A 12,591-nucleotide genomic window follows, 5' to 3' on the forward strand; every position below is an offset into this window, starting at 1 on the left:
GGCACAGTTTGCAGAGTGGGCACTCAGACTTTGCCCTGTGTGGGACCTGGTCTGAAAAACTGCTGCTCAATGCCTCTCAGACATCCTGCCTCTGATTGGCCGCTGATCTTTAACCGGTGATCTATTATTGAAATATTTCCTCACAGTGACCGATCACGCTGCAGTCCTCTGTATGAGAACCTGGAGAAAAATGCTCGGTCTGAAGACGTTACGCTCGCTTCATCTGGGGTTCGGGAAGAGTTTGGGGAGACGTGTGGCTAAACCTGGAATTCTGGGTGTTTACTGTGATAACAGGGGCGAAGTCTCGAGAGTGAAACCATCCTTCGGTTCTTCATCAATTTACTTCAATAGATCCACTCGTGCAAATCCTCCAGACTCAGAGAGGTGAGTTGAGACTGTTTGTGCGGGGTGGATTGAACTTTATAATTTGTAGGTAGAACCCAGACAAATGTATTAAACTAATGTGCCTACTTTCCATGCAGCCGGTAGATTGGCAACTTGTGTGAGGGATGCCATGATTGTTAGGGCAGTTGTAGCCTAATGGTTAAGGTAGTGGACTAGTAATCAAAAGGTCACTTTTACAGTCCCCTTCACTGCCAGGATGCCACTGTGGGGCCCTTGAGCAAGGCCCTTAACCCTTAATTTAGACAGTATACTGTCACAGTAGTGTAAGTCGCTTTGGATGAAAGCGTCCGCCAAATGCTGAAAATGTAAATATAATGTAAATGGAAATAATAAGGTGTCAGAATACTTTGGACACGAAGTTATGTGTTAAAAGAAGCTGGATCATTAATTTAAACTGAGCCTGTATTAGGATAGGAGTCTCTGTATTATAACCCTAAATGGTTTTGATGGCCTTCAGCAGAACGGCAGATGCAGGTCTTTTCTCAGGACTGGAGGATCTGCTGTTCCACACTATAACTGAAGGACAGGACAGAGTTCCCATCTCCCACTTCATCAGCGTGAGTCAAGCTTTAACTACACACTGAAAAGGAAACCTTCTGACTAATAAGCTGACCGTTCGTGTAGTTGTTTTAATCATGCATGTCATGTTTCTCAGGCTGTTAAAAGCACAGGTTTGCTGACCTCAGACCCCCGTCTGAAGTACTGCATGGACAAACTACGTCAAGCCGTCAAGGAGTCGCCCGGAGACGTCATGATGGACCGTGAGCTCTTCCACAGGTCTGTAACTTCACCTGAACTGCAAAAAAATGAATTTATTTGTCTAAATAAATGATATTTTTATACATATTCAACTGAATGTATCTAAATTATATGGATAAAAATACTGGGACGCCCCTTCGAATGCCTCTGATTCAGACAGAGAATGATTTTTCCAAATATGCAATATATTAATTTCTCCCTAATGATCAAATCAAACTAGAGCATCTATTACTACAGCTAAAATAAAAGAATGACAAAAATACTTTAATAAAAAAAGTCCTGTTTTGTGTCATAGATGTGTAGGTGCGAACATCGTCTTGCTGTCTCAGGCTTTCAGAAAGAAATTCATCATTCCAGAGTTTGAAGACTTTGTCGCTGTGATAAATCAGATCTTCCAGCGAGCTAAACAGCAAAACTATGGACACGTACGCTTTCATGTTCTTCTTCTAACTTTCCTTTCTTTATGAGCGACTAATATTTTAATAATACTGTGTTTTTGTACTTTAGGTGGCGGATTATATTCCACATCTGGCCAAGTTCAGTCCCGGTTTGTGGGGGATGTCTCTGTGCACTGTGGATGGACAGAGGTAAAACGATTACAGATTCTGTTATCGGGTTCATTTGGGTCTTAATTTGACTGATTTGAGAATATAAAGCTGTAAATAATCACTAACAATTTGATCAAATAACACAGTATCATTAATGACTTTATTTTAAAAAAGGGATTTGAACTCACAACTATCATTTTAGAGATGAGCTAACACTAACCTGATGTTGGTTATTTAGCGCATACGGGTTCATTCTAACGTTCTGTAGCTAAATAGACAGTATGCTAATATTCCATATATATGAATTATCATTTTTAGGCACTCGGCGGGTGACACCAAGACCCCGTTTTGTCTGCAGTCGTGTGTGAAGCCGCTGGAATACGCCATCACGGTACACGCGCATGGAACCGAACATGTACACAGCTTCGTAGGAAAAGAGCCCAGTGGGTTGAAGTTCAATAAACTGTCCCTGGATGAGGACGGTGGGTTCGAGAGTCTTTAATTCTCTGTGAAAACAGATGTTTGTTAAAGTTGCTCAATGTGTGATCTTCTTTTCTGACTCGGTCGACCTTCGCGTTGGCCGTCACACATAAACAAACAAGCATTTCGTAAAGCACATTTACACAAGAGTGAGTTTGTACGTCATCGCTAATCTAAACAATGATTTTTAAATGTCAGGTAACATTACAGCCAAAAGTTTACGTAATCTTCAAAAGAACTCTGCAGCTGTTCTTGTCTGGAAATGACAAAAGGGACAAATGCAAAATGTATTACTATTATTTATTTTATTATTATTATTATTATTATTATTATTTATTATAATTGTTTATTATTATTATTATTATTACTTTTATTATTTTTTATTATTATTATAATTATTGTTGTTTATTATTATTAATATTGTTTATTATTATTATTATTTATTATTATTAATATTGTTTATTATTATTATTATTATTATTATTTATTTTTATTATTATTATTATTATTATTATTATTATTATTATCTTTAAGCCGGGATGTTATTACATCATTGATTCAGAATCTGTCTGTACTGACGTATCCGTGTTTTGTAGATAAACCTCACAATCCCATGGTGAACGCAGGAGCCATCGTACTTAGCTCCCTCATTCAGGTAAACACACATTCCCAATATGCTTTGCTTCTGACTGCTGTATGTCACCAATGAGTCCCTGACAATATAGTCAAACATGACACTGACTGATAATTAAACATAACCATAACATCTGGGTTTGAGTGTGAGGACATCTGTCCAAATTCCTCCAAATGTATTTTTCTTTCTCTTTTTTATTCAGCCTGGAGCAAACAAAGCAGAAAAGTTCGATTATGTAAGTGAATCAGCAATAAACTAAAACTCAAATCAATATTTATTCTGTTATATAAATGTGTAATAAATCTCTTTCAATCATGATGATCACATAGAGGTCAGTTAGTAAAACAGTTTGAGTGAAATTGTGATCACGAGCATCAGTGAGTCAGATCAGCTGGAGAGTAAAATCCAGTTATCGTGTTTCTGGAGGTGTCAAAGGAAAAATGTAGCCTAATCAATTTAATTATCCTTTGTTTGGGTCTCGGCAGCTTCCCCCCACTGTCCTGTACCGGACTATGGATTATCTGGTCCTCTTACTGACGACAGACTCTATTTATTGCTGTTTTTGTGATATTGATTTTCCACCTAATCGCTGCTGTTCTTCTCTAGGTGATGGACTTTGTGAAGAAAATGGCAGGAGGAGAATATGTAGGCTTCAGTAACGCCACGTAAGTCTCTTAACTTGTTCCTCGGCGCTCAATGCTGCTAAAATCGATCGTTTTTTATGTGAAGTTATTTCTGTTCTTACAGCTTTCAATCAGAAAAGGAGACGGGAGACAGGAACTTCGCGATAGGGTACTACCTAAAAGAAAAAAAGGTTCGATCTGTAATTGATCTCATTTTAAATTCACTTTTAACAGTTAGAGAATAAAGCATAACTTACATTACAGTCCTGTGTGTGTGTGTGTGTGTGTGTGTGTGTGTTTGTGTGTTGCTGCAGTGTTTCCCTGATAGAGTAGATATGACTGATGCTCTAGATTTCTACTTTCAGGTGAGATCCAATAATACTGAGTACTGACAGCATTTTTACCAGCTCTTTGCGCCATATTTGGATATACTCATTTCCCTGTTGCACTCTAGTGACCTCTGCATGTCACACTTCTCCTCCAACATATGTAAAGTTGTTCTATAGTTTTGTAACGTATGGAGGACAACACTACTCTCTCCACATTCTTCCACCACTCATGCCAACGGCTCAACCGTACAGTAGGAGTCGCTGTTTAGCTTGTGCAAAAAAGGTTAGTCCCCATCCAGCCTCCCTTCTCTCAGACACAACCAACTGTATCTGTTGAGTGCACATCAAGTGGCACTGCCGAGAATAACTTTTGAGTTTTAAGCCCTGGCGCTGGCAATTATTGGTCCATTTTAGACTATTTTAAATTCTCTGCTGGCTGATGTAAAGGTGCAGCAGCTAAAAGGCGCCAGAGTTTACTGAAAAATTGAAAACATCCAAATCTGGTGCAAAAATGTGGATGGAGTATGGGCAAAATTTTAAAAGAGATCCATTATTATGCCCCTTTTAGCTTTGCTCTATTGAGGTTACATGTGAGTCGGGCAGCGTGATGGCGGCCACGCTGGCCAACGGAGGAATTTGTCCAATCACGGGTGAGAGGGTACTGAGCGCCGAGGCTGTAAGGAACACGCTCAGCCTCATGCACTCCTGCGGCATGTACGACTACTCCGGCCACTTCGCCTTCCATGTAAGCCAGGACTGGATTTGGATCAAATCTGGAAAAACATTTTTAGTAGTTTTATATATTTAAAGTTAAAATTAAATGCATTTAATTTAGATATATTATTCTTATCAACACAATCAGTTGAAAATGATTTTTTTATGTAAAGACTTTCTAGATTTTATGTAGAGTCAGCAACTTTAGCTCAAGAGATACATTATCTATTATGTGTTATGTACTACACTTTGGCCAAAAGTATGTTGACGACCCCTAACAAGGAGCTTGCTGGACATTCCTGACCCACTCTTTTCTGTGCATCAGGTTGGATTACCTGCTAAATCAGGGGTATCAGGAGCTGTGCTGTTAGTGGTTCCCAATGTGATGGGAGTCATGTGTTGGTCTCCACCACTAGACAAGCTGGGAAACAGTGTGAGAGGAATCCGCTTCTGTGAGGTCAGCAAAACCTTGTGTTTTATTATTTTAATATCACATAATTTGAATAAAATACAGTTAATGTCAGATGTTCTAACACTTGACGTCTACTGTATGCCATGGTGGCTTTGGGGTTTAACTAATTTCTAAAACTGTCCTTTTACTATGATTGACATGAACACACCTTATTAAAAATATTTTGTGTAAGAAATATGGGTGCTCGGGTGGCGCAGTGGGAATATACACAAACCCAGTACCAGTTGGTACTATCCAATGGGTGACTTTACAGACTGGCTATGTCTCAGGTGGCTAGATAATCCGCTGTTGCGATCCCTGAATACAGGAGCAGCCAAACGAAGATTTTTTGTGTCAAAAATACACCTAAAACAACTTAGACTTAATAAGGTGGTGTAGAAAATTCTTTATTGTTGTTCAGTGTTGTAGCATGGCGTTCTAAATAGTCATCAGTGATTATGATTATCATTATCAGTACAGGTGGTGACTTTTTGGTGCCGGTTTGAATGCAACCATTAAAAAAGTACATGGAACAGTGGTCTCTATGCCAGTCAGTCTTATGCTTAGAGAAAATCCAGTCAAGTCAAGTCAAATTTATTTGTATAGCACTTTTTATAATGGACATTGTCTCAAAGCAACTTCACAGAATCCAGGACCGACAGACCAAGCACCTCTTTTAAGCAAGCCAAGGGTGACAGTGGCAAGGAAAAACTCCCTTAAAAGGAAGAAACCTTGAGAGGAACCAGACTCAGCTGGGACCCCGTCCTATTTGTGCCCCATTGGTCAGTAAGGACCAGCAAAAACAGCCCTATATATCTTAGTAAAGAGAAGTCACCAGCTGATGAGAAATTAGGATGCATTATAGAGTCTACACGCCACCAAATTCATTATTATTAATAATACCAAGATGTATATGTTCCAATATATACATCATAAAATCTCAAGACTTCTGATTTCACCAGTAGGCTAATCATCACTGTTCAGAATTCACAGACTGATTCAAATAAATTCGTTTATTCTTTTGTGCTTTAAGGAACTGGTGTCCACATTTAACTTCCATAATTATGACAATCTGAGACACTTTGTGAAGAAACAGGATCCTCGCAGGAGGTCTGGAGAGGACAGGGTGAGATTTTACAATTTATTTACCACAAACCATTGTGCTAGCGGGTTAGCAAAAGCCTAGCGGTGTAATAGCGTCTGGATTCCTGTAGGGGGAGCTGTAGGTCTGAGCTCATCAGTACTGAACGGTTTAAAGCGTCATGTTTATTCAGTTTGCAGTAATGATGTTCTGTGGGCACTGAGAAGCACAATACTGTCACATCACACCTTAAATATCCACAATAACACATATTAATGCATGGATTTAGGATTTTAAGACATTAAATAGCTCGTTTTTTCCATCAAGCTATCAATACCTTATATATACAGTGTCATTGTTTAGTTATTAAGTAGTAATGAATTAGTTGGTTACTGAAGCGAACATTTTAAACTGATATTAAGAGAATTTTTTCTCTCTTCAGAGGCAATTTCATTTTATTACAGTGAGACTCATACAATCTCTTCAAACTTGTATTATTTAACCCCCAATTTGCCCCCAATCTTGTCGTCTCCAATTCCTTCCTATAGGAATCAAATGGAATTGAAATAGAAATGATTTTTCCCTTTTTTGAGGAATTCATTCATTCACTCTCTGTTTTACCACCGCTTTATCCCGGTCAGGGTGGCAGTGGGTCTGATTCATTGGGAGAAAGGTAGGAAACACCCCAGAGAGATTGCCAGTCCATCACATGGCAGACACACACACACACACACACACACACACACACACATTTAGGACAATTTTAGTAGCTCCCATTGGCCTGACCTGCATGTGTTTGGACTTGTGGGAGAAAACCCACACAGACACAAGGAGAACATGCAAACTCCACACAAAAAGGACCCTGACCGCAGGCAGGGGAATCAAACCCAGGCTCTTCTTGCTGTGAGGCAACAGCGCTACCTACTGCACCATCGTGCCGCCCATTTGGAGAGAATTAACTTAATAATTTTGCTTTTTGACAAGATTTGAGTAAATTAATAAACTTTATGTGTGATTTTACGTCCAATAATTGGACTTGGGTGATTTTTGGGAGGTGAGGTCCTCATTTTTTATTTTTTATTAATTTTTTTATGTTACAGTTTTATGCTGGAACTATTATCATAAATTAGCTCATCAAAATTGGACTAGATGAAATAAGTAACATGAATTTGTTTGGATTTGGTTACTCTAGCTTCACAACATTCAAACGTCTTTCACTATACAGTATACAGGAAAAAATGTGTAGATTAAATGTTCATTTCTTCTAATCAGGCTTCATACATAATTACCTCCTTACCAAAGTCTTATTTTAATAGTTTTTTTTTCCCATCTGCTGCACACAATGTCATGCTATTAAATAAAGTCATATTATTTAGTAACTGCACACACTCATTAATAATCTTTCATGTACAAACTCATGTTGAATTGCTGATTGTCTGAAAATAATTAACTTTGATTGCTTTCTGTTGTCGCCTCTGTTGATTAACCTGTAGAACAAGTCTGTGATGAACCTGATGTTCGCAGCTCATAGTGGAGACGTTTCAGCGCTCAGGAGGTAATTCAGTACTCACCAGAAACACTTTGAGACCCTTTTTTTTTGTGGAAATGTGCAGTATTTGGTTTATTTGCCTGTACAACATTTGTAGTTTGCATTTCTTATTTATATGTTTCTTCTTTTTAGGTTTGCTCTATCATCTATGGATTTGGATCAGAAGGATTATGATTATCGGACGGCACTTCATATTGCTGCTGCTGAAGGTACAAACAGAATAAAGAATGAATTTTTTGTTGCATTAGCATATTTACAAAGGAATAACATATACATATACAGGTGTACAGAACAACGAAATTCTTTCTCCACATATCCCAGCTTGTTTGGACCAGGCTACCACTGTCCTTAGACGTATATACAGTATGTCCTTAGATGTACAGTGTATCACAAAAGTAAGTACACCCCTCACATTTCTGCAAATATTTCATTATATCTTTTCATGGGACAACACTATAGACATGAAACTTGGATATAACTTAGAGTAGTCAGTGTACAGCTTGTATAGCAGTGTAGATTTACTGTCTTCTGAAAATAACTCAACACACAGCCATTAATGTCTAAATAGCTGCAACATAAGTGAATACACCCCACAGTGAACATGTCCAAATTGTGCCCAAAGTGTCAATATTTTGTGTGACCACCATTATTATCCAGCACTGTCTTAACCCTCCTGGGCATGGAATTCACCAGAGCTGCACAGGTTGCTACTGGAATCCTCTTCCACTCCTCCATGATGACATCACGGAGCTGGTGGATGTTAGACACCTTGAACTCCTCCACCTTCCACTTGAGGATGCGCCACAGGTGCTCAATTGGGTTTAGTCCATCACCTTTACCTTCAGCTTCCTCAGCAAGGCAGTTGTCATCTTGGAGGTTGTGTTTGGGGTCGTTATCCTGTTGGAAAACTGCCATGAGGCCCAGTTTTCGAAGGGAGGGGATCATGCTCTGTTTCAGAATGTCACAGTACATGTTGGAATTCATGTTTCCCTCAATGAACCGCAGCTCCCCAGTGCCAGCAACACTCATGCAGCCCAAGACCATGATGCTACCACCACCATGCTTGACTGTAGGCAAGATACAGTTGTCTTGGTACTTCTCACCAGGGCGCCGCCACACATGCTGGACACCATCTGAGCCAAACAAGTTTATCTTGGTCTCGTCAGACCACAGGGCATTCCAGTAATCCATGTTCTTGGACTGCTTGTCTTCAGCAAACTGTTTGCGGGCTTTCTTGTCCGTCAGCTTCCTTCTGGGATGACGACCATGCAGACCGAGTTGATGCAGTGTGCGGCGTATGGTCTGAGCACTGACAGGCTGACCTCCCACGTCTTCAACCTCTGCAGCAATGCTGGCAGCACTCATGTGTCTATTTTTTAAAGCCGACCTCTGGATATGACGCCGAACACGTGGACTCGACTTCTTTGGTCGACCCTGGCGAAGCCTGTTCCGAGTGGAACCTGTCCTGGAAAACCGCTGTATGACCTTGGCCACCATGCTGTAGCTCAGTTTCAGGGTGTTAGCAATCTTCTTATAGCCCAGGCCATCTTTGTGGAGAGCAACAATTCTATTTCTCACATCCTCAGAGAGTTCTTTGCCATGAGGTGCCATGTTGAATATCCAGTGGCCAGTATGAGAGAATTGTACCCAAAACACCAAATTTAACAGCCCTGCTCCCCATTTACACCTGGGACCTTGACACACGACACCAGGGAGGGACAACGACACATTTGGGCACAATTTGGACATGTTCACTGTGGGGTGTACTCACTTATGTTGCAGCTATTTAGACATTAATGGCTGTGTGTTGAGTTATTTTCAGAAGACAGTAAATCTACACTGCTATACAAGCTGTACACTGACTACTCTAAGTTATATCCAAGTTTCATGTCTATAGTGTTGTCCCATGAAAAGATATAATGAAATATTTGCAGAAATGTGAGGGGTGTACTTACTTTTGTGATACACTGTATATATATATGTCATTAGATGTAAATAAGTGTATAAAAGTGTTTATTACTATAGCTGCTATACAGAAGGTGTATTTGATGTTTTTCAGGTCAGGTGGAAGCTGTGAAGTTTCTAACACTAAGCTGCAAAGTCAACCCCATTGTGAAGGACAGGTCAGAGAGTTTTAATTCTATTATTTTATTTTCATTTTTACCACTGTTTTATCCTGGCCAGGGTTGTGGTGCGTGTGGCTTCACTTGAATCAACAGGCGTAATGCAGTAACACATCCTGAACAGGATGTCATTCTATTGCTGTGCCTCTTCCACCATCCAACAGGCATAGCCAATCATGTCTGTATGTAGACGTCTGACAGACTGACAGCGCTGCTGGGTATTCGAACCCTGGATCCCAGCAGTATTGTAACTAGTTCCTCATTGCTCCTGCAAATATGACCTCTGCTGGCCAGACAAGGTGCCTGCATGAAGGGTGGAGGATCATGAAAAAGCATATTGTGGCTCTCCATGCGCGATGTGGCTCTTTGTGCAAACCCACCTGTGGCAAGAGGTTGATGACGAATGCACGCATGTTTTAGGGTGCGGGTTACAGTCAGTCAGGGCTGGGTGGTGAATAAAAGCAAAAATAGAACGAAAATAAATAAAATAATCATGCTTGTGTATATTTAGGTGGGGGAATATTCCGCTGGATGATGCACTACAGTTCGGTCACGGTGACGTGGTCAAGATCCTTCAGGAGTATCAGCGAGTGTGGGAGTCTGTTCCTGAAATCACCGCACAGAACAAACTCGACTCGGCCACATGACAGTGAATGAACCACCTCATTTCAGCTTAAAAAACGTCTTAGCAAAACAAAGCAGTGGATGTATAGCAAGACTTGCAGTGAAATGAGCAGCTCCTGGACGTACGCTCCACACAGACCTGTTCCTCTCCTAGTTGGGCTTAATCAGGATCAGGAAAAATTCACATCACGTTTAGGCGGCGAGTACACGGGCAGCGCTGGGCGCATTCTTTATAGCAATAACAGTAACTAAGGCTGGATCTTGTACAGGTTCAGTGTGTGCTGTAATACGTGCTGTTAAAATATTTCATTTCATTAAGCTGTTGATAATATTAGACGATAAAAACTAGCGCAAAAATCCAAAATGCTAAATATTCTCCCCATGAATCACATACACAGCTTTTAAACTCCTGTCTAACATGTATTAGAGTATATTACACTGTTATATTACATTTTGTCCTATTATTATACAAAATATTTTCCCTTTAAATGACTTTACATGGTACAAATACACTGTGTATATCACTGCGTATGTCACTCTATATAACTGTATATAACTATGTATATAACTGTGTAGATCACTATGTATATCACTGTGTATGACAGTGTATATAACTGTATATCACTGCAAATATAACCATGTATATAGCGGTGTATATCACTGTGTATATAGCTTTATATCACTGTGTATACCACTCTGTATACCACAATGTATATTACTATGTATATCTGTGTGTATAACTGTAAATATTAGTTGTATAAGAATGAACATTAAATACATGTATAAAGTGAGCATGTGTATTATTTTTATATAAATGTGGTATAATGGATGTATTGAAGCTCATGTTTGTTCCAATGTGTGACTTTTTTTTTTGACGACTGAAAATGTAGAGCGTATTTTAATAAACACCATTTTAATAGAATGAAATAAGAGTATAATGTGGATATGTGAAGAATGATCATGACACGATTAGCAGTCCTGTTTATATTTCTGTCATCTTTTGTACAGTTGAACTATACACATATTTATATATATAAAAGGGATGGATATTTTTGGACCTGGCAACCCTGACACCTGGAATCAATACAATTTAAGCCTTCTTGTAGAACAACGCGGTGCTGAATCGGAGTCTTTTGATTGATTAAAGACTGAGCCAGTGTGGTAACGATGAAAGAGCTTTTATTAAAAGAAAATAAACTAATCTCCTCTTATTAAAGGTCATTTAAGGACGCTTGAACGTGAGCAGTGTTGCCTGGTAAACCGAGAGCTCACGAATCGATTAGAGTGAGTCGGCTCTGAACTAAGAATCGATTCGTGTAGAGGTGCTCAAGTGCAATCTCTCTGATACAGCCAGCACGCTGTATAGCGCGGCATCTACTTATTTTGAAACCCTGCGTTCGAATCCCATTTAGTGAGATTGTAAAGGAAAACAAAGGCTCAAACCACACGTTCAAGCACACGCATATAAATGCGCCACCATCTCATAGCACTTACGAGCTACTCGACACGAATCGATTCTTGGTTTAGAACCGACTCACACCAATCGATTCTTAGGGACTAATTGTACTTTTTTATATGGCTTGTTTCTTAATAAGGCTTTAAGTTTTTTAGTTTTATTAAGTATTTACTTACTGAGAACTGTATTAGGTACACCTCATGTGTGTACATTATTATTTAATAATATTATTTAATAAGCTTTGCCTACATACAGATGCACTCTGTGGTTACACAATTACTAACTGTAGTCCATCCCTGTACTCTGTTCTCTGTACACTTACATTGATTTGATTAAAAAAAGACACATTTCTTGTTGTTTTAAGAGAGTGAATGAGGAATTCTAACTTTGCATTTGAATGCCAATATTTGATCTAGGGTTTAAAGCATTTATGGTTGGTTATCGTCAGTCAGAACCTTTAGGATCTGTGTAAGATAGCAATGAATAAAAGTTATGTTTAATAAGTTGGTCTGGCTTTATTCACTGTGATATTAATAATGTTGTTTCTGAGCGGGAGTGAATGAATATGATGACGTGTACAGGCCAGACTTCACTTCTTAAAGGTCATGAGTTGTGTTTACATTTCAGCACTTCTTCTAGTTCTTCCTTCTGTTCCATTTTTATTTTTTAACCTACACACTTTTTATTTTGGATAAGTTGCATTTCTGTCATGCTGCGACTAATTTACTTTTAATTATGTTCTTATAGGTTCTTATATTAGTGAAGTTTAGTAAGGACTGGAGGGGAGAGAATAGATTGGGAGGTGGAGATGTGTG

The 12,591-nt window shown here is 39.2% G+C and overlaps 1 protein-coding gene across 2 annotated transcripts; it reads left to right on the plus strand.

Annotated features, from left to right (window-relative positions):
* Window positions 1-141: 141 nt before the first annotated feature.
* On the plus strand, window positions 142-11,111 carry gls2b (glutaminase 2b (liver, mitochondrial)). Of its 2 annotated transcripts, none has more exons than XM_062986878.1 (18): window positions 142-384; window positions 863-962; window positions 1,061-1,182; window positions 1,460-1,589; window positions 1,672-1,751; window positions 2,031-2,194; window positions 2,789-2,847; window positions 3,029-3,061; window positions 3,433-3,491; window positions 3,574-3,640; window positions 3,764-3,814; window positions 4,347-4,523; window positions 4,818-4,949; window positions 5,977-6,069; window positions 7,518-7,579; window positions 7,706-7,782; window positions 9,633-9,696; window positions 10,208-11,111. In XM_062986878.1, exons 1-18 carry the CDS (start codon window positions 173-175, stop codon window positions 10,341-10,343), a joined length of 1,818 nt encoding a protein of 605 aa, XP_062842948.1. In that variant the 5' UTR covers window positions 142-172; the 3' UTR covers window positions 10,344-11,111. The 2 variants fall into 2 exon arrangements, with proteins under 2 accessions (XP_062842948.1, XP_062842949.1); XM_062986879.1 differs by having other exon boundaries at window positions 866-962.
* The last annotated feature ends 1,480 nt before the right edge of the window (window positions 11,112-12,591 follow it).

Source organism: Trichomycterus rosablanca, chromosome 24 (assembly GCF_030014385.1).
Source record: "Trichomycterus rosablanca isolate fTriRos1 chromosome 24, fTriRos1.hap1, whole genome shotgun sequence".
NCBI classification, from domain to species: Eukaryota; Metazoa; Chordata; class Actinopteri; order Siluriformes; family Trichomycteridae; genus Trichomycterus; species Trichomycterus rosablanca.